The sequence below is a fragment of the Herpailurus yagouaroundi genome, unplaced genomic scaffold (genome assembly GCF_014898765.1).
Source record: "Herpailurus yagouaroundi ecotype Mexico unplaced genomic scaffold, PumYag 161, whole genome shotgun sequence".
Classification (NCBI taxonomy): domain Eukaryota; kingdom Metazoa; phylum Chordata; class Mammalia; order Carnivora; family Felidae; genus Herpailurus; species Herpailurus yagouaroundi.
The window spans coordinates 19756492-19782724 of record NW_024412402.1 but is presented as its reverse complement, the minus strand read 5'-3'; the positions used below and the strand labels follow the sequence as shown (position 1 = coordinate 19782724).

General features: G+C 47.0%; 1 protein-coding gene across 6 annotated transcripts in view; it reads left to right on the top strand.

The window, feature by feature from the left end:
* Positions 1-26233, top strand: part of ETS1 (ETS proto-oncogene 1, transcription factor) — a 130648-nt gene that overhangs the window by 73128 nt on the left and 31287 nt on the right. Inside the window, exon 2 of one of the 6 annotated variants that reach the window (XM_040483508.1) lies at positions 18009-18110. The exons of the other annotated variants lie outside the window; for them this stretch is intronic. Coding sequence (XP_040339442.1) covers positions 18009-18110 — 102 coding nt within the window. The remainder of the gene's footprint in view (positions 1-18008; positions 18111-26233) is intronic. 6 annotated transcript variants of the gene reach the window in all.

The window sequence follows — 26233 nt, the reverse complement described above, 5'->3', positions numbered from 1 at the left end:
GCATTTAGGAACTCTAAACTGGGTGCCAGGTACTGTAACGGCTCCTCTCTAATGACTTTTTTGTGTGATGACAGTTTAGTGCTGGGGAAATTCATTACTTCAGCATTCAGGTTTAAAGTAAGAGTGTTTTGGAGTCGGATTTTAAAATAGCCTTCAGAAACTCCATCACAGGAAATTTTTGGTGGAAGAGTTTCCATGCGATAACCTTTATACTTTCAGTATTTATATGTTTTTCCTGTCTATTGGCTATTCCTTGCCTAAAATTGAAGTGAATTCTGTACATGAGGCACAGGTTGTCTTATATCCTTGAAATACTGGTTCCATGGATGGAATAGGAGACTCATCAGCACAGTAGGAATACATATTGTGTGTCGAGTGAATAGGGTATCCTCTGGGGGGCCCGTCATTGGTTGGAGAGTCCACAGCCCTGGGTGCTCACCATGGCTTTGCACCTGTTTGTGTGACCTTGGGCGAGTCATTTCATTTTTCTGGACCTCAAGTTCTTCCTCGGTCAAATACATCAGCTGGAGAAGATGACCTATGAGGTTTCTCTTAACACTGACATTTTATTTATTTTTTATTTTATTTTATTTTATTTTATTTTATTTTATTTTATTTTATTAAAAAAATTTTTTTTTCTTTATTTATTCTTGGGAGAGAGACAGGGTGTGAGCAGGGGAGGAGCATAGAGAGAGGGAGACACAGAATCCGAAGCATGCTCCAGGCTCCGAACTGTCAGCACAGAGCCCGACGTGGGGCTTGAACCCATGAACCGTGAGATCATGACCTGAGCCCAAGTTGGACGCTCTACTGACTGAGCCACCCAGGCGCCCCCGCCCCTTTTTCTTTTAATGTTTATTTACTTTTGAGAGAGAGAGACACACACACAGAGTATGAGCAGGGCAGGAGCAGAGAGAGAGACACACACACAGAATCCGAAGCAGGCTCCAGGCTCCGAGCCATCAGCACAGAGCCCGACGTCGGGCTCGAACCCACGAACCGCGAGATCGTGACCTGAGCTGAAGTCGGACGCTCAACTGACTGAGCCACCCAGGCGCCCCATTAACACTGACATTTTATGACTCTAGATAACATGTAAGATAATTCAGGCGCGGAGGGAGCGTAGAATGTCATTCAAGGGGTAGGCCAAACGAGGATGCTTTCCTCCTAATCCTCAAATTCTGTTCCTCACAGTTCCATCAGTGGGAGAATTTGGGATACATCTGCGAAGGTGAATAACTTGCCTGCAGAGAGGTGTCTGGGACCATTCCTGGCCTCGTTTGCAGTTGGAGAATCCAGGCACGTTGCCTCAGGGGTGACACTGGGCCAGGAGTCATACCTTCCTCTTGGTCCCCCTCCCTGAGACGGCTTCCTCGTTCCAGGAGCCTTCGCTACGTTTGCAGCGGAAGGCAGTTCCAGGGTGGGGTCTCATCGGGAGGGAGGAGATGGAAGTTAGGGGTCCGGTACGTGAAGCAGCCGGCCCCAGCTGCCTCCCCAGGGCTGAGCATGTGGTCTGAGCCCTGAGCTTATTTCGTCTAAGCTGCCACTTCTCCGTGTGCTGCTCGCTCGTAGGTAAACAGTCCCCTCCTGCAGCAGGAATGCGTTCTGCTGAAAGCCACCTCAGTGCCTCTTCCTGACATAGTCAGCGAGTCAAGGCCCCTGCCTCCTGTTTGTACAGAGGGAAGGGCCCCGGGCCTGCTTGCTTCTGGCCTTGCGGGGAATGGTGTCTGTGCAGCAACTGGCTGACCCTTCCGCGGGGCGCAGGCCGTCCGGTGGAGTCTGAGCCAGACAGGACACCACCTGCTTCAGTCTCCACAGCCGTCCAGGAAGCTGCAAGTGTGTGTCGGGGTGTGGCGAGCACAGTCCGCCTGGCTTTGCAAAGGCCACTCTCTGCCGCCGTGGAAGAGTGTCACCTGCACACAGCTGTTATCTGAAAATCGTTTTTTTCTTTTTCTTTCTTTTTTTTTTTTTAAAGTCAACACCTCCCTGCTTTCCTTTTTTTGTCTTATATATTTTTTTAGTGCTTATTTCTGAGAGAGAGAGGGAGAGAGCATGAGCAGGGGAGGGGCAGAGAGAGAGAGGGAGACACAGAATCCGAAGCAGGCTCCAGGCTGTGAGCTGTCAGCCCAGAGCCCAACGCGGGGCTCGAACTCACAGACCTGAGCCGAAGTCGGACGCTTAACCGACTGAGCCACCCAGGTGCCCCATGTTATTTCTACATTTTGAGAAAAGCCTGTCACAGTTCGTCTTTTCTGTCAGCAGCAGGCAGACCAACAGTGGCATGCCAGTTTGGGGAAAAACAAGAAACACTGCCACTGGTAATATAAGGTAGACTTTATCTACTGCCAAGTGCATAGGGACAGAGTCTCTCCATTCCTCTTGATCCTTTTCCTTTTTCTTCTATTAGTTACTAGGTGCTAACTTATGAACGTGTCAAGATACTGATGTGCCAGGGACCTCATTATTTTACCCTAATCTCTACTAGCCGAGTATTCTTTCCATTTCACAGATGAAGAAACTGAGAGGTCACACAACTTGTCTGAGCTCACACGGCTGGTGAGTGTAGGGGTTTGGATTCAGACCCGTGAACTCTGAAGTTCTGTGTGTGCTGCCTCCAGAATTTGCATAGATCTTTGGATGTTTGTTGAATTGGGGGGAAACACTACAGTCTGTCTGGGCTTAGGATTGACCGGTTCACTTGATCCTTGCTTATCATTTGGCAGAGATTTTACTGGGAGACACGTGACTTCACCACATTTGACGCTCACTCGAGGTAATTCTTTGGGTTAGGAACATTTTACAAATGGGGAACCTGCAGGGCGGATCCTAAGTTTTCTTTCACCAGGTTACATGGTAGGTAAGTGGCAGAGTTAGGACATGAAGCTGTCTTCCTCCAAACCTCCTGACTTTTCCATTCAGCCACATATATTTTCACTATTTCTATGGTACTTGGTAAAAATACATGGCTAATGACAGTAATGGTAATGAACACTAGCTCGAGATCAGAAATGCCAACAGGACACCCTCTTCTCTATTGCTAGATATAGATTTCCTCCACATATTTTATATGTAGTTAGTGGGTCCCACACAGTTGGCTCATTATTGAGCTCTGAGTGGGTTTCACCGACGACTCTGACATAGGATCTGAAAAATCTGCATAGCTTTCCAAGATGCCAACCCACTGGCCAACTTTTAAGTAGGATGGCAAGTTAGTTTCTTCTCAAGTAAAAAAAAAAAAAAATGTGAGTTATTACTCCACAGGCTTCTAGACAAATCGGCAGTTTCCCGCTGGGGTGGCTTGATCTTAGACTTCGGGAAATATATTATTTTGTTCAATATAAAGAATTTTGAAAAGAATTCCTGTCCCGCCTATTTCCCTGTGTTGAAATATATAATCTTCTGTGCTTCTGTTTACCCGTTTTAGCAAATGAGGTCCATCTTAATGACTGGCAGAAACCTCAGGTAGCCGGAGGGGGAAAAAAACCCCCTAAAGCCGAAAAACAAAAACCTTTGAATCTCCTCCTGCATTTTATGGGAAAGAATTGTGCCAAAGAGCCATGTAAGAAGTGATGACGTCTTAGATGAGTGGATTTTAACCCCCCCCCCCCCCCCCCCCGCCACCTCTCTGCTAGTTTCCATTTGGGGCAGGGGCATTTGCTATGGCACCAGGTATAAACACTTGGAGTTTAGCAAAATTATATTTGATTACCCCTCTAATACAATGTGTTGTTCCTTAGCAGTAAAAAGAAGGCCCCTCCCTCCTTGTGTTGGTTGTTCAGGAAGCTAGAACATTCCAACGTGGAGTGACAGGTGATTACACTGAGAAGTGTCCCCCTTGGCATGTTGTTGTTTTCTTGGGGGGGAATGTAATCCTGAGTAGCCAGCAGGGCCCTTGGAGGGCTCTGGATCATAGGGCAAGAGGAGTTACTAATGGGGAGGAGAGGGTGGTACCCTGATTGCACCAAAAATGGAGATAATCACATTATGTTTGGTCCTTTTGAACCTCGGCACTTGAACTTAGTGCTTGCCAGGAAAATGTAGTCTCTGAGGCATATCTTCCTGTGGATGCAGCGTGTCTCCTTCTCAAACGGGATTGGGCCTTTGGCTCCCGCTCTCCACCGGTGGGTAGTTTGGGTCAATCCTAAGGAGTCCTTGGTCTTAACCTTTTCCTGGTGTGCACATTTTCTGGGCTGAAAACTGGACGGGTCCGCTTATAGGTGGTCATCCTTTACGTTGTATTGCCTGGGGTATCAGAATGAGGATACCTGTGTCTGTTTTTGCTCTGGGCTGCCAGATTGTTGCCACATCTCAGCATCATCTCTGGATTCTTCTGGAAGAAGGGTGCTCACTCCTAGTGAGCTGCCTCTCATTGGGAGAGAGTAGGAGAGTTAATGAGCTCAGGTTTGGAAAGTCTTCTGGAGTCATTGGTGATGCAGGGAATGTTATTAAATTAGTGGGAGAGATGATACAGACAGAGTTGCAGTACTGAATACATAGGAACTGGGATGAGTCATGTGTGTGAGTACAGGAAATGCTCCTTGATTTTGCATAAGAACAAGAGTTCAGTGTCACACCTTCCTTGCCTCCGAATGGCAACCGAACGTTCTTCAGAACTGCCGGGTGCTCGTTTTTGGCCTTTGTGTGTATCTGGGCTTCAGTTTGGAGAAATGAGAGAAAAGTAAAACTAATATTTATAGGGCACCCACTATGCGCCAGGCACGCGGCGGGGTGCTTTGCACAAATAATCCCCTTCCTTAAACAACTTGGTGAGGTTGCTGTTTCAATCCCCATTTTGAAGATAAGACACTGACTCTCAGAAAGGTTCAGTCCGTTTTCTGGAGGCCTTAGAGCTTTCGAGTCACAAATTTGAGCTTAGACCTCTCTGATTACAAAGTCCTACCAACTTAGAATCTGTTGGGAGAGCAAATTTGCTAACATTCTTATTGAAAGCTGTGATTCTTGGCACATCGTTTTGTGCTTTATGCTCTTTAGGCTCCTCATTATTACCAGGGTAAGGAAGAAAACATTCAGTAGATCTATAAATATCTACCACTGGTATGTGTAATACAGGGAGAGAGAGAAAAAAAAATAGTTCCCAGAGTTTTCATTGTGCATTTTCAAATTCAAAATACACAAATGAAAAGTAGCTAACTGAACTGACCAAACTCCCATACAGAATTGGAGCCTTGGCCCCCAATTTTCAGATTGGGAAATCGAGGAATGAAGGAGGAGCTCCACCCTTCCTTTAGAATTCTCCAGGGAGGGGATGTTCGGAGGTACAAGTCTCGGCCTTGAGGCCATTTGATGCAACAGGCATGTTTGTAGATAAATAAACACACATGGAATGAATCAATGTCTACATGGAAGACCTGGCGTTAACCTCTGATTCAGTTGGAGATTTTTTTTTTGTTTGTTTTTTGAAAAATCAAGTATCTGTTTCTTTATTTCTGGATTTCCGAAGGCTTCTTTTGGGGAGCTTTGTGGCTTTTCTATGCCCTCACCTATACTCTTCTGTGATGGATGGGCTAATGGGGGGGGATATGGAATTCCAGGCTGGCTTCAGTGTCTCCAGAGAGTTGGGGTGCTGGATGAACAAAACCGCGATGTTGGTTTTTTTCAATGAGATTGGGCCCTGGCAATTTGCCTCTGGGTTCATAGGGTTTGGTCACGTTGTGATGCTCACAGACGTGCTGCAGACAGTGAGCAAGGAGCAAAGATGAGTCCAGTCTCCGGTGGCCCTTGGCTGCCTTGCTTTCTAAGAAGAGAATATTTTCAGTGTTTTTATGGGCAAACTAAATCTAAGGACTTAGTATTTGAATTTCTGAAAGCTGGGGGTGCCTGGGTCGCTCAGTCAGTAAAGTATCTGACTTCGGTTCAGATCATGATCTCACTGTTCGTGAGTTCAAGCCCCGTGTCAGGCTCTGTGCTGACAGCTCAGAGCCTGGAGCCTGCTTCGGATTCTGGGTCTCCCTCTCTCTCTGCCCCTCCCCCGCTCATACTCTGTCTCTGTCTCTGTCTCTCTTAAAAATAAATAAAACGTTAAAAAAGTAACACAGTAAAAGCTGGTGCGAGATAAGCTCCTCCTACACAAACCAGTCATAAATCTATTTGCAAATCTTTTCGAAATTCCTGCGTGTACTTCTGGACCCTCAAGGCACTGCACCCTTTTTTAGTAATTTTATTTGGTTCTTCTGTTTGTCAGGTGGATTTGTTTATGCCATGAGTTTCTTCCCCTGATCTTCCTATCTATATACCTATATACCTATATATATTTTATACACACACACACACACACACACACACACACACACACACACACATTGACACATTCCCTTTTTCCCACATCCCATCTGAGTCAAAGGGAAGGGGTTTATTTACATTTAGGTTGCTCCATAGAGAGGAATCTTTGTCCCCAAATCACAGTCTGTCATTCATGATGTGGGTTTTAATGATGTCCATCACTGCAGGCATCATGGGGTCCTGGAAGGACAGGGTTGAGGTGAGCCGGCCCTGGGTTTGAATTCAGGCTTTCTGCCGACTTATTTGTCCTTAGGCAAAGTGTCGAAAAGCCTTGCTTTTCAAAAATGATCCTTACAGTGGAGATCCTAATAAAGAGCTTTCAGAACTGTTGTAAGGATTTGAGGTGATTCCTGTAAAATACTTTTCCACTGCCACAGGGTCTCAGTAAATGGTATTTTACCATTATCTCCTAGGCCACCGTGCTCTGCACACATCTTCCCTGCTGACAGCGCTCTTATTATTTCAGCGGTTGTTAAAACTGTGGTTTCTGTTAACCTGGTTACAGAAAATTTTCCACTTGACACCCCCATAACCATTGGGCCAGAGCAGTCCCTGCCTCCAGTCACAGTATTTCCCTGCACTCACGCATACTTAACCAAACTTGAGGTAGGACTTCGGTCACGTTTCCAACTCAGAAGCTTTATTTTCAGGCATTGCCCTCGCCTCGCCAATAGGGACGTTTCTTGGAATTGTCATAATCAGGGCATAAAATTATTTTGACTGCCGAAGGACTCTCTTCTTTGCCCTGGGACCCTTTCTTTCCTTGGGAGCGACCTCAGGCATCCGAGGTCTGGGACAGAAACACTTCTACCTGTGTATACGGCAAACCAGGGGGAAACGTCACTCTTGCCTGTGAGGGTCCAGGCCCGCAGATGCATTTGGCAAACCTGCTGAAGATCATAAGCCTCGGGACTTGAAAAAGCCCACTGATCTTTCTTTCCTCTCTGCACCCCGTCCCTTCTGTCCCCCAGCAAAAGCCCGTGAGACCTTCCCAGCTTCTAGCCCACTTTCCCTAAAGTGCTTCGCAGCTAAAGACGTGTGTGGGAACCGTGAAGCTCTGGGATGTGCCACTTGCCCATTGCAGTGGTTGATTTACAGCCAGAATCTGGCACCTAGAGAAGGGGATCCTGTGTCTTTAAACAGCTGTGTGCCAGTGTGTGTAAATGTGCTTGCTAATCCAGTGACTAATTCAGTATATTATAAAGCAGCCGTGAGCAGGCTGCCAAGGCAGGGCTGTATCCCAACTGGAGTGGGGTGTAAGGCTCAGAGAATACTCTTCCTTGAATTCTGCCACACCACCCGTCTCTGGAATGGAGTCAGAATTTCATCCGTCTGTCCCCTGCACCAGACTGCACCAGACTTGCCTTCTCCTGGTTCCTGTCCTGCTCTCAGCCCCGTCGCTTCTCTTTCCTCCTCCCCCTCCCTCCATTTCTTGGGTCAGTTTATTTACTCATCTGAGGGTGGAGCCCGTGCTCATTCTGAGTCAGGGCCATGGAACCAATCAGAACTGCTCTGGGGCATTCCAGGGGACAGAACTCATGATCCCTCTTGGAAAAGAATTTTCCAAAAGATCTCTTTTGGTCACAGTGCTGTGACTGCACCTTCTTTGGTTCATGTCCAGTGAGCCCTGGCCGGGTGTTTGTTTGCCTGAAGCCCTGTTCTGTCTGCCCTTCCTTTGTCTCCCTCCAGGGGTTGGGAGAGAAACCTCCAGAAAGCACCAGGTTCTCATGGAAATTTCTTTCTCTTGAAAGCCTTGTAGGATAGGAATCTGAGTGTTTGGGCAGCATCTCCTGGGGACATCTTGGGGTTTGGGGAATGTGAGGTGTTCTGGAGTCTGTGGCCCTCTCCTCAGTGTTTATGTATTAGTGGCTCCGGAAGTTGTAGACATCGCATGTCTGCCTCTGGTAATGGACCTTGCCCGGCCTCTCCCGTGGTCTCCAGTGAGCAGAGCCTATCTGTCATCTCAGAAGGCTTTCCTATGGCAGAGTCCCAGCCTCTCCATCTTCCCTTTTCTCTATAATGCCACCCATCTGCCATTGGAGTTGGCCTTCATACCTTGACCACCCCCTGCTGCTGTCTCTCACCCCCTACACACAGGACATCAGCAAGCTGTTTCCTGCCCTCTTCCCCAAGGCTTCTGGAGCCCAGCCATATCACTTCGTCTCCATTGCAAAACCTTTTGTCTTAGTCATTGTTGTATCGCCCATCATGAGATGTGACTCTGTGGCTATTGCTTGGGTGCCTATGTGAGGTTTGTTTCTCCCGCTAGAAGGGAAACTCCGAGTGAAGGCTCTGTGTCTTCCCATCACCAAGGCATTGCGCGGCTCATAGCAGGTGGCTCCCTAGCTCTTAAAAAAATGGTGATGTATTAAGACAGAGATTTAATTTCTATAATATAAAACTCAGCATTTTAAACTGTGCCGTTCGGTGGTTTTTAGTACATTCACAGAGTTGTACAGCCATCACTGATGTGTAATTCTAGTACATTTTCATCAGCCCTGAACGGAAACCCCATACCCATGAGCAGTCAGTGGCTCTTTTTGCATAAAGGAATGCCAGCGAGGCTGCCCCGCAGAGGAATGAAGAAGTGGATCCGTGTGTCCTGAGAAGAGCCCCCGCTACTCTCCCTGGTGATCCAAGCACTTTCCTGGAGGGGGGCGGGTGTGCTCTCTGCATGTCCACAGTCGCTAAAGACCCTCCCATCCCCTGGCGCCTCACCAGGCAAGCCCCAGCCTTATTCTGGTGGCTCCCTTGGTTAGGTTCCACCATGCAGAAAGCCAGTGGATGTCTGGGCAGAGTAATGAGTGCTTTCGCCAGCTGCCTGCCGACCATTCAGTCCGAGAGCGGGGGGCTGCGGTGGCTGCAATTTCCTAATGGCTTCCTGATGAGGCAGAGCCATTTATTAGCAGCGGATGAGGGCTGAGGGCTGTGCATCTTTGTCTGTCTTTCCCACCTGACGCAGGCAGATGGAGAGTGGCTTCTGCTCCCTCTCCCTTCTGCATCGATCACTTGGTCACTGCTCTCCACCTATTGGCCTATCGTACCCATTGATCTGGAGAGCAGGTCTGCCTGGAGACCTCAGCCTCTGGGGTTTGCCACCTGGAGAGACATCCGGTGCCTTCTGCTCTGGGCCGGTGTGGGTGGGACTCTGGGGCAGCAGTGGGCTTGTCGGAAGGTATGGGGCCATTAGGAGAGAGAGGCCTGTTCCGATAGGAGAGAAACACACAAACCAACCAGCGCATGGAGCCTGAGAGATCACAGCTGGGTGTATCTATCCCTAAGTCCTTAGCTCCCTAAATTTAAATGGATTTCATTTAGGACTGGAGCTGCTTGTGTTACTTTGGGAGATGGCCTCTGGAGTCAGACATGTGGTCTGACTGATTCATTAATTAGAAGCATCAGGTTCAACGTACAGGCCAATGGCCTTGATTTTATGTTCTGGCTTTTTCAGTGGCGTTTGTTGTATCCCCTCGACCCGATCGGAGGACCAGCGGGACTGGAATGTTATAGAATCTTTGAATGGCATGATGGTGATCCGTGCTCCTTTCAGGTCGAGGTTAACAGGTCACTAAAATTAACTGCTGCCTTCACTCTGGATTCATAGGAATAGCACCCTTAAATTTTAAAGCTGTTACATACAGCGGTATCACGCAATTGAAGTTAGGCATTGAAGGTTGCTTGCTTTCGAGTTCCTGGTATTCAGCCGGACTCTCTCGTCAAAGGAAACGCTTCTGTATTAGAGCCTGACCATCGATATTGTAAGCTTACAGTCTGCGCTGGGAACAGGGAGCATCATGGGTCTGTACCATCCCGTCACGTGTATTGGATCTTCATTTAGATTGATCCTCTGTGATTTTTAGGAACTTAGGGGAGGGGGAGCTGTGGTTGTCCAGAATGATGAACCTGATCTTGATAGTAGCAAAGTTGTGAGGGAGACCGACTCCTCCCAGGTCCACTGCCTTAGTTAAACAGCAATGGTGTAGACAGAAAAAAAAATATACTGAACAGGGAATCAAGAGGTCTCGAATTAGTAACCTTGTGACCAAGGGCACACTGATGTCACCTCCCTGAGTTTCACCTTCCCTGTCTGTAAAAGAAAGGGTTTGAACTAGCTGACATCTACAGGCCCTTCTGATTCTGGGTACTGAGAATCACGTAGGACCCCAGACCAGTGACAGAGCTCGGCCCCTCCTCCCCTCTATGAACAGCCTGCTTTTCATTCATCTTGTAATTACGTCGAGTTGCCAGGAAGGAGAACATCCCTCTAAGGAGTTGTTAAAGTTTTATAGCAAATTCTATAAATTCCTCTTTCTTGCTTTTTGGCCCCAGATAAGGCTTTATGTATCATATCGCTATAGTGAGGTCGGTATAGAGGAGGAGAGACAAGGAAAGGTGTGAACACACAAGTGGGGTGGATGGGATGATAGTTACTGCTCAAGGCCATAAAAAAGGCCAAAGTTGAAGATACAGGGCCAAAATTATAGATTAGGTGGATCTAAACAAACCTTGGAGTGGCCTCAGATGATAGGTTTAAGCAGTGAACCTAATGATTTAGGGAGAATACCCATAATCCCTTTGAGGCAATCTTTCTTCGTCCTAAGTACTCCTTTAGCAGCTCAGGGAACCTGAGCTGGTACTCTGAAATTGCTACCTAAATCCCTCAAAGCAATAGGATTTCTGATTCCTCATTAGGGACGTACAATCACGTTTACTAAACTGAGTGCGGCCTTTTATTTCATGAGTTGTTGAATACATAAAGCCTGATGGTATAAGCTCCAGATGTGCTGTGTTAGGGCAACGCCGTCGGGTTTTGGTACATTTTATCGGGTGTGCAGGCATTTTTGAAGACCGATAGGTCTTGGGCAGGGCTGTCCCAGACACTTGCCAAACATACCTTGGGTGGCAACTTTTGCATCTTCTCTGATGTCAGCCCCGCTTCAGGATGAGAATTTGTGTCTCTGACTTCTCCCTGCTGCTGCCATGTGGCTCCCATGTGGCTCTCTAAATTTTTTTTTTTTAATGTTTATTTGTTTTTGAGAGAGACAGAGACAGAATGCGAGTGGGTTAGGGGCAGAGAGAGAGGGAGACACAGAATCCGAAGTGGGCTCCAGGCTCCGAGCCGTCAGCCCAGAGCCCGACGCAGGGCTCGAACTCACAAGCTGCGAGATCATGACCTGAGCCGAAGTCGGACGCCCAACCGACTGAGCCACCCAGGCGCCCCACCCATGTGGCTCTCTTGAATTTCCCTGGGATGGTTCAGCAGAGCCCTTGGAGTAGAAGGCAATGTTTAGCCTGTTGGGAGCATGGGTGGTGGAGTCCAGGAAGCAGTGTTTGAACGAGGCAGTGGGTCCGCTCAGGTGGCTCACGCACCTACTTCCATCCTCAGAGATTGGCGTATTTCAGGTGGTCTGATGTTTCTTCTGCATTTCTGTCTCTGCCATCTGCCTAGAAAGAAAGATGTGCAGGAGTGTTTGCATGTTGTGGTACATATCATCTTAGCCTGTAATTCAGGTTTCTTAGACCACCCTCAAGTGGTCTAAACCCTGGGCATCTTGACTCAGGGACTTCTGAAGTTGCTGAAGAGGGTGTGGGGTGGTGAAGGAATACAACGCGTCACTCTTAACCATTTGTTGTTTGCACCGACTGCAGCCATGTCCGGCACCTGTCTGCCCTGTGCTTAAGCTTTTAAATTCCAAAACATTGTTTCTAGTTCCCTGTGAATGTGGTGACATTACCTGGGATAGTTTCAATGACACGTTCTAAGCTATTTCAATATAAAGGAGGAAAAGGATCTTAATGTTTAGGCTCCTTTCTGCCTATTTCGAGTTGGTTTTCTAGGAGCAAGGAAGGGAGTTGGTGACAGGAGCTTGTAGGCATGAATGGGAAGCGGAAATTACTCCTCGGATTAATTGCTGCTTAATCTCTGTGTCAGCCATGAGTTTCTTGCCTTTGGGAAATACCAGCTTTGCACTTAGGATTCTTGAGGCTGTAAGGTTGGACCGGATCGGGAAGGTGCAGTCGCTGGCCACCTGTGGCTCGTGGATGCTGAGGGTTGTCTGTGGAGGGGTGCAGCAGGGTGACTGTGCCCGTAGGGCTCACTGCCGCCTCCCTACCCCTCCTTCCCTGGCTCGGTTGTGTCCGTGTTCATTTCGGTGTCAGTGACAGGCTGAATGTGGCTACTGCCGGTTCTTTCCAGGAAGGATTGGAGGATTCAGAATATAAGTAACACAGTAACTATTGTATACCTGAAACTAATACAACACAGTCTGTTAACTATACAGGAATTAAAAGAAAAGAAAAAAATTCAAAGAGAAGCGGAACCATATAAAAAACGGAATATAAGTAACACGGGAAGGATTAAGATTGATGATCACTCCAGGGGCGCCGGGGTGGCTCAGCCGGTTAGGCGTCCGAGTTCGGCTCAGGTCATGATCTCACGGTTCGTGAATTCAAGCCCCTCGTTGGGCTCTGTGCTGACAGCTCAGAGCCTGGAGTCTGCTTCAGATTCCATGTCTTCCTCTTGCTCTGCCCTCCCCTGCTCATGCTCTCTCTCTCCTCAGAAATAATAAACAAACATTAAAAAATTAAAAAAAAAAAAAGATTGATGATCACTCCAAAGTAATGTTAGAGCAGAAGATGACCTTTCCAGAAAAGAGAGAGACTGTTCGAAGGGGCTGAAATTAAAGGGGAGGCAGAGATCGTCATGAGACGTGAGACAGACGTATTTGTGAGTTTCAGCTCCTAGCCTCTTTCTGCTAGCTCCAAAGGAGTGAGGAGGGAACTTTCCTGCAGGAAAACTCATAGTGCCTCGAGACATGTGTACTGAACAGATCTGATAGGACTCCTCTGTTTCAGGAACCACAGAGTTGACCTCCATCTACTGGCTAGGCTTCCCTTGACATCCCCACCTTCCTTTGACCTCTATAGAGAAAGGCCTTCATTGCTTTGGCCTGGCTGAGCAGCGGTTACACATATGACCTACCCCTTCTCAGTGATGGCTGTATTTTAGCAAGTAGGCAAGCAGACTTCACTTGGCAAAAGAGATCCTTTAGGCTAAGAAGAAACTATGCAAGCAAAAAGGAGCCCGTTATAAGCAGGCAGCATTCTTGGTGACCTCATCTTCCTCCCAGCTCGGGTCCAGTTGGAGCTGTGCATACAGGGCAGACTTCCAGTTCCTCCTGTCTGGGACTCACAGTGGCAGATATAAATAGACCAAGACTTTGTCTGTAGCCATTGTTCCCTAAATGCCCATTGTTTCTGGATGCAAAGTGGCTGCAGCTCCCTCCCTCCCTCTCTCCATCTCTCTCTGTCCCTCTTTCTCTTTCTCTCTTGTTCCCTCCCTCCCTCCTCTCCTCTCTCCCTGCCTCCCTCCCACCCCCCTCCCTCTCTGGGTCTCTCTCTCTTTCTCTCCTTGTGTAGAGATCTGAATCCCAGCTCTCATTCCCTCAGCTGCCTTTGCACTTGCCTGGGCCTTAGTGACAAACTGGGAGAACTGGCTTCCTGGGCAGAGCATCTGAAAATTGTAGCCTCAGGTTCTGACTCCAGTGAAGGTTTTGTCCAAGTGTTTCCATGATATATCTGTGCTGAAAGTGAGGATATGGGGATCCAGCGGTGGTAAAATCAGGAGGATTTGTAACTGGTTGAGCAGCTGTACCCAAAGGGTCTGGTTGAATGCACCTGTGTCAGAATGATGCATGGTCTCTGGTGTTATGGGGCTCAGGACTTGGTCATTGCCTTTTCAACATTTTTATCGGGGGGTCAGATTGGAGAAGGACACAGAAAGCATACTTACTGAATTGCACATGGCACAGAGCTCATAGAATGAGGACAGATTCGTGATATAAAAATGATCTCCGCACGTGGAAGCATGGATCCAAACAAACGAGGTCAAGTTCCATAAGGATAAACGTGAAGCCTGACACTAAGGTTAATAAGATTCAGTCAACGGGTGCAGAACTGGCTGAACTTCAGTCCCTGTGGAAGAGTAGGCCTGGGAGTGCACTCTGAGTGGCCTCTGTCGTGTGGCTGTTGGAAAACCCCGTGGCCGGCTGGGCCCACAGAGGTGGACCGTGTAGGGTGATTGTGTCCTTTTCTCTTAAGAAGTATGATGTTGGCCTGGCTCAGGATGCTCTGTAGGAACACGGGCTCACAGGAATGCTTCTGGGTAGCAGGGGGCAGATGGGCACGAACCATACCGTCCTGAATGGTTGAAGGAACCACCAAGGAATTTGAAAGCCTGGATAGAGGCGGTGACGGCGGGATGTTAAAGCCGTTGGTAAGCCGATAGATGAAGAAAGGTTAAACCTGTATGCGTGGCTTCAGCCTCCAGCACGAGGGACAAAGGCTAGAACTCATTAGAAGGCAGATGTGAGCTCAGTGTGTGTGATCACTAAGAAATCGTTCTTGCGGTCCGGGAGGGAACCTGAGTGGTCCTCACAAAGGACCAAGCGACTGCATGTCTTAGGAAGTCAGGTGTTGTCCTAAAAGACCGCCGTGGGCCCTTCTGGGAAGCCTGGTGATTGGGTCTCCGGTCCAGCCCTACCTCTGATTGCCATTGCTCCCTACCACACAGTCCCTTGTCCACCTGGGGAGCCTGGGCAGGCTACGTAGGTAGAGCATATAGCTTTACTGGCTGTGGTTGGCATGTTGAGAGGCTTTGTCCCTGTACTCGGCAAACGGGCTTACGTATTCTTATTTTTCACTGCGGTTTCCCTGGGTTGAAGGCAGACAGTTGCACTGTGTGAATGTGTGTGCGTACGCGTTTTCCTTCTGTGTCCAGATTTATTTATTAAAAGAAAAACACATCTGCATAAAAAAGCCTTAGAACACAGGAAGAATGTCCACTTTGTTTTTCTTTCTGTAGCACCAAGACATGTGGGGTTTCAGCTTCCTCTGAGGGGTTTTTGAAGACCGGCTTTCATCTCAGACAAGGCTTTTTCCCATTGGAAAAAAACGGTCCTTTTTTGGTTTAAAAATGTATTTATATAATGTATAAATAAATAAGAAAGTCGAGGGAGAGTTTCCTTTCAAAATTGATGGAAAAATGCTGCTTTCTGAACATCATTAATTGGAAGTTGCTGGATCTTCCCAGCCCACTTCTCCTCTGCTCTCTGGCCTTTATGCGGGTTTAAGATTTCCCAGTATTTGCTTCCTCTGCGTTCTCCTCTCGCGTCTCTTTTCCGTCTCTGCCCTCGTGCCTTCTGTCTTCCCTGCCAGCTCTCCCCCTCCTCCTCCTCTCCCAGCTCCTCTCTGTCTGCTCCCCCTGTGCACCCTGCCCCCCACCCCTTGCCCCTCTTCCTTGTAGCCTTTGCCGGGCTAGCCTTCAGCCACTGGAGCCCTCGCTGCAAGAGGCCTGTCTCTGTGTTTGTTTCCTGCGTGGGAGGGAGAGGCAGGCCTTGAGAAAACAGTTCAAAAGTGCAGAAAAACTTTACCTCTTCCAGCCTAAATAAACGGGCTCTACTCCATTTGTTTGCCCAGATTTTTCCTTTGCCCGTGGAGAAAACTCCTCATCCTCCACCTTGATCAGCCTGGCCTGCCTGGTGATCCTCATGAGCCCCCGCCATGCCTGTCTTGCCCCCAGACCCAAGCGTCAAGTGGGCCCCGAGCCAGGGGATTCTGGGTAGGTCGTGCGGTAGAGCCCCTAACAGCTCTGGTGACGTGACTGCTCTCTGCAGAGGGTCTCAGGGATTGAGGTGCTTTCCTTCTCCAGGAAGAATTTTCTCTCTAATAAAAATGATGGGGGTAATAGAAAGACATGTCCTTGTGCTCAGCATTTCTCTCTGCCCGGCTTTAACCTCTGCTGATAGGTCTGGGTAGAAAAAACACCTGGTTTTAGTGTCCGAGGATCTGGGTGCAAGTGCTGGTTAGACCACGAGACCGGCTTGACTGTCTCAGCTAAGTCACTCAGGGTGGTGGAGATGAGAGTGCACACTTCGTTGTTTGCAGGGTCATAATGGAGTATGGGAGCAAACGTTCTGCAACAGGGGAAATTCTGTTCCGATAACCGTGCTGGAAATTAAGAGGCGGTGCACTGGGGGGGGGGGGGGGGAGGGGGGGCAATTGAAGTGAAATAAATTGGTCAGCCCAGTTAACCAGCATCTCCGGGATCTCAGGCTGTGAGGCATCGAAGACCGATACGTAAACTAGGAGTGGTGGAAGCAAGATGTAGGATGTCACATATTTCCCTGGGTCATCTTGGGTGGGATTATCTTCTGCCACATGGGTACCAAGAGCCAATGGTCCTGTCATGGGGATTTCAGTTGAAGGCAGGACAGGAGTTTGCCCTCACAGAAGTATGAGACGGGAGAATCTCCTGTAGGATCTCCTGTAACTGTCTGCAAAGCCTTGGGGTAGAAAGGGGCCGGTTCATGCTTTCGTCCTGAATAATGTGGAAACACAGCTGTGTGTTTTTCTCCTTGGTGTTCATGACAAAGAAGTTGCACAGTTTGGGGATGTTCAGGACTTGTAAAATGTGTGATATGGTGGGAATCAAGTGTGATCCTGCCCACAGGAAATGATATGAAACACGTGACGCACTCTGTAAGTGGCTTTACATGATCATTTAAGAACTTTTAGTTTTTCTTGAAAATACTCTACGGAGCCGGGCCTTTTATGCAGGCATCCTAATCTCAGTAGTTAAATCGCGAGAGAGTCCGTCCATTTCAGGGCATGTGATTGGGGTCAGGTGCAGCTTGGGTTTGGGCAAGCTGCAAACCTACAGAAGAGAGTTTTGAGCGCAGAATTACCATTTTGTGTTGTGGCACATTGGCTCTAAAGTGGCACTCTTAGGAAGTGCTGAACACCAAAAGGCATCTTTGGTGCATCGGATCCTGTACTTGTGAGGTCTTCTGCCAGGACACATTTGAGAGGCTGTTGCTGCAAGAAAGATTCTCTCGTTTGCAGATTTCCCGCTTAGTCTGGTAAAACAAAGAGCCAGATTCAGGAGATGTCAATTTCCAGTGACCTCTCAGAATCAATCAGATTGTTTTGCAATAAGTTTTTCATTTTCTCTGTTGCTTCCTTGTACCTGGCGAAATGGCCAGAGGCCTTCTTGCTGTCTCTTGAACATCAGGAAATAAAATTGTGTACATTTTTTGTTTGTTTTTGTTTTTAGTCTTGGTATTTTACAAGACACTTTTTAGTTCAGGTCACCAAGAATTTACTGAGCACCTACTGTGTAGTAGGCTCTGGCATTTTCACACACGTTTAATTTAATTTAATCTCATCCTCACTGCAAGGAGGGGAGAGAATCCTGGGTAACGAAAGAATGCTCTGTCTCAGTGGTCTTGGAGGCCCTGTCTCTGGCACCTTCACTTGGCCAGGGCTGCTAGAAACAAACAAACAAACAAACAAACAACATGTGATTTAGGAGTCCTTCCACTTGTTCTGATATTTCCTCTTTCAGGCCATTTGCCCAACGTTTAGGGTAGGAGAGTTGAACTATTCTAAGGAAAGAGCAAGAAAATTTAGCTGTAGGGCCCAGGGGGCAGTTCTGTTTTCTGGCTCAGATTCTGGAACGGAAGAGCCTCTCTGGGTTTCCCTGAACACCTGGAATTAATTTGGGTTTTGCTCTGACTTCGAAACATTTGCTGAGGTGGAGGATGGTGGAGGGGGTAGGAAAGAAATAAATCCAGTGATTAAAAATAGCTTTGCATGTCAGGTGCCTGAACGGATTTGGGAACATGCCTGCAATCCCTTTTGTCTGGCAGGTCTGAACCCCGGCGCTGCCGAATTACAACTGCTTTCATTTGTTTTTCCTGCTCCCCTACCATGTAATGGTCAAGGGCTCATTGGAACCATGTGTGAGCCTGGTGAGTCACCAAATCCTCAGGACTTCGGCGGTAATAATGTGTTAAAACTCCTTTTGGGGGATGGGGCAAGGGTGGATGAAGGGAAGAAGGGAGCGGACTGAAGTCACTTCCTACAGATGTTCGATGTTCGGGAGTCCTCTCTGCAGGCTTCTTTTCCCAGGCCCGGCTGCAGGACCCGGGGCCGCTGTCCCAGTGCACTTGGGAGCGTGCTGTGCCTCGCCGAGGACCATCTCTTTTGTCCCGAGGCGGCTTCCCCCTGGGAAGGGGCGCCTACCTCTGCGCTGGCATGTCGTACCCGAGAGGTGTGCACTCCCCAGTGGCGGTGCACCTTGGCAGTGAAGCCGAGATGCTGTCACTGGAGACTGGCTTGCAATTTTGGTCACTCACGTCATTGGAGGGTGGATTGGGGATTTTCTGTACAACTTCTCCCTCCACCACCCCCCCCCCCCACCGCCTTTGGGATGGTTTTTTATTAGCCGGTGACTCTTAGGAGATTGGATATGTAAAGAGAAGGGCGGAAGCTGTGAGAAGTCTGTTTCAGAGCTCATGGTGTCCCATTACTTGGGGGCAGTGATGGACCGTTTGGTAGGGATGGATGGCTCCACAAGGGCACCACGCCATATGTGCTTGCTGGAGCAGAGTCCTGCTTGCCCCTCACTGCCGTCACATCATTAGGTTTATGACAACGGAGCTGAGGGGCTGAGGAAGGACATTGATTTCCCTTCATTGCACTAACCACAGCCGGAAGCTTTGTGGATTATACGATCTAGGGCCTGCTACAGGCTTTAGACTCAGGAGTGTGGGAGAAAGAGGATCCTTCCAGGTCTCTTCATGCCCAGTTCCAATCCACCCTTCCGCAAATGAGAGAGAGGGCTGTGGAATGGGTTTTGAGATTCCCTTTCACATTTTTCAGAGATCCCAGTATCTTCGCTGGGGGAAGTCCTCTTAGAGACCAGGGACAACTTTCCAGGAACAAGCTGCTCTGGAGTCAGTTATCAGTTGCTGGCCACAGCCAGTTTTTTCTATTTCTATTGATCTAAAAGAGCAAAGATGCCTTCCGTCCCACACTGGGACTTTCTAGGCGGCTTGGCACTCCCTTTTGGATGCTTCCCAGGAGCTCCAGCCTTTTCTTGCACACTCCAAAGTCACAGTTAGAAGTTCATGCGGACATTAACCATCAGGAACAATGATCCCTGCAGTCTCTTCTGGTAGGACACGGGAGTCAAAGGCACTGGCTTACCATCCCGATTTGAGTTCCTCTCTCTGATCCAACTTCCTCACGTTCCAGATCATGGTAGTGCAGCTTGAAAACAAGTTCTGTGGTTCAGATGGGCCAGTAAATAAAATGTAAGCACTGTGGACAGTAATCTTTATCATATTTTTCCAGGAGTTTATCTGTCTCACGTAAGCTTTCACATTATGGTCCTCCTTTACCTAGAGAATGTCTTCGTGACAATAAAATATCTGTGGGTGAGAGGACGTGTGGCCTGGGATGAGCTTTACATTTCTTCAGTGTGTGAGGAAGGAGGTGAAATAGAATGGGTAGTGTTTTGATAGCTTTTGAATGGGATTTCATTGTACTAGTCTCTCTACTTTGGTGTATGTTTGAAAAGTGCCATAAGGAAAATTCAAAATGCTATGAGGGATGTTAGAGCTATCAACAGCCGTCTTTGTAGCAATGCCCCGATTAAGTGACTTATCCAGGGTGATTATGTTAGTGGCAAAACTGGGATAAGAACCCAGGGATTTTGAGCAACAGGCTGGGTCAAGCCCCCTGCACAGCCCCCACGCCATCTTTCCCCCTTGTCTTTGGGGCTCTCTTTCCATTTGGGACTGTCGTTCTCATTTCCTCCCCCTATGAACCGGAAGATTTCTTCTTGATTTCCTTCACTTTAAGAAACGTATTTCAGTAAGACCTTATGTAACTAATGCACCTTATATGATGTGCATGATCACACATCAGGGTGACTCAGGGGTGAACACAGACAGGGAAGGAAGCCAGGTTGTCATTTAACTTGGGTACTTTGTATGGAAGGAAGGAAGTGTACCTACCCGTATTCTCTCGAACAAGGACAAGACTACGGTTGATTCTGTAAATGGCTTTTAATTATGTCTTTATGGGGCTAGTGCTTAGGTCTGTAATTATTTCCTCGAATGTATCTAATTGTCAAGCTAAGAAATAAACTTTAAGTTTATAATTATTTCCTCAAATGTGTCTAATTTTCAAACTAGGTAATAAAAGTCCAAAAAAAAAAAAAAAAGAAAGAAAGAAAGAAAGAAAGAAAGAAAGAAAGAAATGCAAGTCCCATTTTCTCTCTCTGAGCTGTCAGACTTTTAGTTTTCTTGGATCTCTGATCTGTTCCTGTTTGCTGCAGCAGTGGAGTAGAGTAGAAAGAGCTTGGATTGAAGAGTTCAAAGAATGGCTCTGTGGGGCACTTGGGTGGCTCAGTGGGTTAAGCGTCCAACTTCGGCTCGTCATGATCTCACGGTTCGTGGGTTTGAGCCCCACGTTGGACTCTGGGCTGACAGCTCAGAGCCTGGAGCCTGCTTCGGATGCTGTGTCTCCCTCTCTCTCTGCCCCTCCCCTGCTCCATTCTGTCTCTCTCTCAAAAATAAACATAAACATTAAAAAAAAGGCTCGCGGTGTGATTTCACGCCAGTCTCTTGCTCCCTTGGAGCTCTGTTTCCTCATCTGTAAAATGGGTATCCTGTAATATCTTTACAGGAGCCTCAGAAGTTTCCCGGGTGATATTGTGAAATAGTGTTCATGGAAGATCTTTGTGGACCAAAAAAAAAAGATCTTACAGCTTTTGGCTGTAAGGCATGTTATTCATTCTTGGTGTTTCTTTCAGGCTGCCCTTCCTTGGGACAGCACTCACCACACACAGCTAATTATCATGGTAACCTGCTGGGGTTTGGCCAGTCTGATGGTTGTGCGAGACCGTGCGAGACTGGAATAATGCACCTGGTGTTTCTAGCGCTTGGCTTTGTCTTTCATCACCTACCCCTTCCTTTCCCGATGCTCCCCTTTCCTTCTGTAGTTTGAGAATGGTGAGGGGAGAAACATCTCAGGTCAGTAAGGCCATGGCCTGACTTTTCCCAGAACACACATCACTTCAGGCTTAGATTCTATGTAACATGGTTGATACGAGCCATTTGGTTTCAAACGACTTAAAGGGATGGTGTGAAAAGTCACATGAAAACGTCTTGCATGGGTTCTTGGACATCGAACAGCCCTAAACTTTGAGTTGCATATGAGTGAATCGAAACCCTTGTTCTGCGTTTGACTTAAACCATCCATGGGGTGTGTATAAGCTGTTGTTCACGGGTCAGGCCGCAGTGAAAAATGAGCAGATGTTTCCATAAGTTCAGAAGGCCCCTGGTTCGTTATGCCCTTACTGATTCAAGTAGTGCTACGTGCTCATTTCCGCCTCGATACTGTACAATCTTGGTAAGATGGAGTTTGGGACTATTCCTTATTCCCTAGCTTCTGTACAACTCTTTTCTCCAAAACTCGCGGTGATTTTTATAAATATTAACCCACATGTAGGGTCCTGAAGGATAATCACTGGGTTAGAAACCTGATACGCTCATAATGTTTTCACTTTCTAATGCATCCTGTTTAGTCTTCACTGTATTGGCATAATATATCTTCAGGTCAGGTTCTCAGCATTTGGAGACAAACGTGTTATTTAAATTCAAGATACTGCCAATACAAATATTAACATGAAGGCCATTTTAGTACCTGTCCATGAAATATAATTAGTTAATTTCTCTCGGTGGGGGGGGGGCATTGATTAATTTCTAGATGCCATTCCTAAAATTAGAAATATTTGGTACCTAGTGCAAAAATGTTATAATGGGTAATGAGACCAAATGTGGCAGGAATGACAGGGATGCCTGCTTGGGCTACAGCAGGTTGGCTTCTCCACCCGTGTAATGATGTCATTATTATTGTTGATCAGTGTAATTAATAGAACTGCTGCAGCCACGGATTAGCAATGGGTGGGGGGGAGATTTTGCGTTCGTATTTTATACAAAAAGAGTTTAATATTTGAGATTAATGTCTGCTTGGGAATGTTCATCGCCTTTTAAACACAGCGCCCATCCTGCTAATAAAGATGGGCCTGGCTGATTGTTCACTCGCTTGCAGAGGAGGTTTGAATTTTTTGAAACCAGCATTCCACCCGTTTTAACAAGGGAGAATAGCTCTGACTTTTCTGTCTGAATCCTTTGGGTCCAGGAGCAATGACATGCCTTCTGCTGAGCTCATCGAGTGCAAGTGCAGGTGTCCCAAGTTTGTGGGGTTGGCCTTTGCCAGCCAGCTGGGCTGTGAGCCCTTTTCCAAAGGATCCAGCACTTTGTGTCCTGGGCCAGGGACAAAGCTGATGGGTGCTGTACAGCTGCAGCTGACAGCGTGTGGACCAGGCTTTTGGAGATGGCATTGAGGTAGACAGGTGAAAGTAATTCCAGCTGCTTCTCTTGGAGAGAGCAAGCGAGAGCCTGAAAAGGCTGGTTCCCTAACAGGAAGCAGGAACGCGCATGGAGAGTTGTCAGCCCAGCAGTCCTGTCCAGGCCATACTTCCAGAGTGTGTGGAGTTATAGGAAGCAGACTCCAGGAAACCTCTTTCTCAGGCTTTCTGCTGTCATCCTTGGCCTTCACATCACCTTGGCATCTTCTGTTTAGAAAATGCCTGGGGCCTCCTAGCCAATCTCCTCCTTCACTTCCAGCTTGCAGCAGAATCACTTTGTCCGTTTGGCCTGGCCTGCATTTTCCAGATGGGTTGTCCCGGCCAATATCCGCCATCAGTAAAGTTCTTTTCATCGAATCATAAATCAGTGGAGGGAACAAACACACAAAACAAAACCCACGCCGTTCGACTTCGTGGGTTTGTGTTGGACGGGCGTGAAGGGAAGGAAGGTTGATTCAAATTGGGACAACACTGAATTCACTGACCATTTGTTGATTGACTCACATGTTCTGCGTGCTGGGAGGTAAGGATGCTACAGTTGGTCGTCCCTTTCAAAAATAATGCTCTGGGGTTAAAGAAAAAGTTACTTTCTCTGAGGTAAAGCTGACTTCGACTCTAAGTGGAGACACTTCTGGACCTCGCACTTAGCTGTTCTTGGGTGTGTGGAGTAGGCACAAAGGGGCGGCATTGATGTCTTTCTTGGTGACTCATGTGATTACTCCATTGTTTGAAGGGCTGGATGTTATGTAATCAACATTTGATCCGCTCCCCCCCCCCCCCATTTTTCCCTCTTAACAATCTGGGATTTTCCATCATTTTGTCAACCTTCCTGGAGGCATGTTGGTTTTTCCACTAGATTACTAGATGTTTGGGGGCATTGTCCCAGGGCAGCCCAGACTGTCCACTCCCTAGACCTTCAGATTCACCCTCCGTGGCAGGGCCTGGGGAGCGGCTGCAGTGAACCCTTCTGTCCTTTCAGGGCAAAGCTGGACCCCAAGCTGGTTCCTGACAGCAACCCCCAAAGCAAACCAGAGGGCAAGCGCTGGCTCTCCTTTCTTATAATGTAGTTTCCATTCATTTTGATATTCAGAGGCAATATGTTTGCCCCTTTTTGCAGAGGTCATCTATTGCCATCTTTTCCCTTCTGTGTTTCCCTTTTATTCAGCCAATAACACATTCTACGTGTCCAGGGAAGTTTTTTAAGTGGCCAGGGTTTAGAGATGGCTAGTCGAGGAACTTCTGCAGTAGCTGTGCCTGGAACTCAGCCATTGAATAAGTCAGTTTCGTATGATACACTCCAGATTCAGGGTGAGGAAGAGGGCTTCTGGAAATTACTGCAATAAAGTGTAATCACTGCCTAAAGATCACGGACGGGATGGCTGGTAGGAATTCTCAGGTCATTTCTTTGCTGGTTGGCTTTTATATAGGAACTTGTGCCTGCGTTGAATGCAGAGAATTTTTACCTTGAGCCATATTTGTGGATGTTTGCTTTGAACCTGTTCTCCAAGTACTAGAGGGATTGGACATAGAGATAAAAATACAGATGGATGTAGCCAAAGACGACATGTTTGCAACTGTACAGATTTTGATACCTTACTCTTCCTCACCACGTACAGAAATCAGGTTTTATAGATAGTACCTCCCATACGCACTTCAACTTTGTCCACCTACTTTATCTGTAACACCGTCTCCCTACTCAAAGCCACCATAATCTTTCACTGCAACTAATGCAATAACTTTTTACCAAATTTTCCCACCTCTGTTCATAGTCACTGCCTCAGCCATTCTTTACAGAACAGCTAAGGTGATCTCTCTCTCTCTCTCTTTTTTTTTTTCTCCTTTTTTTTTTTTTTTTATTATGGTAAAATACACCTAACGTAAAATTCACCATCTTAACCATTTTTCAGTGTACAGGTCAGTGGTGTTACAGACATTCGCAATGTTGTACAGCCATTGCCAGCATCCACCTCCGGAACTCTTTCCATCTTGTGAAACTGAAACTCTGCCCCCGTTAAACTCCCCCGATCCCTTTCTCCTTCCAGGCTGTGGCAGCTACCTTTCTGCTTCCTGTCTCTGTGAATTTGATTACTCTGAGTACCTCATATAATTTGTCTTTCTGTGATTGGCTTATCTCAGCCTAATGTGTGGGTTCGTCCCGCGGAATAAGACCACATTGCGTGTATACACTAAATTTTGCGTATCCATTCATCTCTTGATGGCCACTTGGCTTTGCCTCCACATTTTAGCTATTGTGAATAATGCTGCTGTGAACAGAAGGATACGAATCTCTCTTTAAGACCCTGTCTCGACTCTTTCGGGTCTGTAGAGAACTCCTAAAACTCAACAACAACAACAAAAACCTCAGCAACTCTGTTAAAAATGAGCACAGTCTTTGAATAGCCCTTTCTCCAAAGAAGATACAAAGTTGGCCAGTAAGCACATGGAAAGATGCTAGACATCATTAATCATTAGGGAAATGCAAATCAGAACTATAGTGTGGGGCCACTTCACATCCATCAGGACCCCTTAACAGATTCTGCGCTTGTCTATTTCCTCTCTCAAACAACTGTCCTTGGGGGTTCTCTGCTCCCACAGCATTCATTTTTTTGATACTAAAACAGGCAAAGTTTCCCCCATTTCACAGCCTTTATTTGTGCTTCTCCCCCTTGTCTAGGACTATGGTCATCAGGATCCCCTGAATTGTGTGTTAAAAGCACAGATTTCTGGGCTTCCCCCTCTCCCCCAGAGGTTCTGATTCAGGAGGTCTGGAGTGGGACTGATATTTGCATGTGTAACAATTTCCACGTGATGATGATGCAGCTGGCCTGGGGACCACCCTTGGAGAACTACTGGTCTAGAGTACTTTCCTTTTTTAAACTAGTATGCATGGTTTAGATCTCTGGTCATGCACGTCTCTTCTCCTAAGGGAGACCCTTTCAGGTTCCTCCAGCCTTGACGGAATTTTTGTTTCACGTTAACATCTCATCTCCTGCTTCTCCTTTTTGAAGCCCTTATTGACATCTTCGAATGTTTAATTGGGCAAATGGTTTTATAATGACTGAAGCCCCTGCCAGAATCTGATAACCCAGCTCCAGGAGGGTAGGGATCATTTCTGTTTTCTCTTGATTCCTTACACATGACAAGTGCTCAGTTTTGTCGAATGAATGAATGTTGTTTCCTCTTCATAGGTACCTGGAAGTATGTAGTCACAATAACACTCTCAGTGAATGTGAAGTGTGAGTAGGGACTCTGGGTGAATTAATAAAGCTACACAGAAAGAATAAGCTTTTTTTTTTTTTTTTTTTTTTTTTTTTTTTTTTTTTTTTGAATGATGTACAATATTTTTGGGAAGAGTCAGGTTTTTTTTTTTTTTTTGAGGGGCCTAGCACACTGTGGAAAGCCCCCCAAATTTCACCTGCCCTGGTGAGGATGTTAGTATAGTTATTTCTCAACTTGCTCTCTTCAGACCATTCATGTCCTATTATATCTTACGGGTGGTTAACTACCTATTAGTTTTTTTAAAATTGAGATATAATTGGCATGTATTAGTTTCATGCGTACAATATAATGATTTGATATTTGCATATATTGCTTAATGATCACCATAGTAAGTCTAGCTAACATCCATCGCCCGTGTTGTTTTTTTTTTTT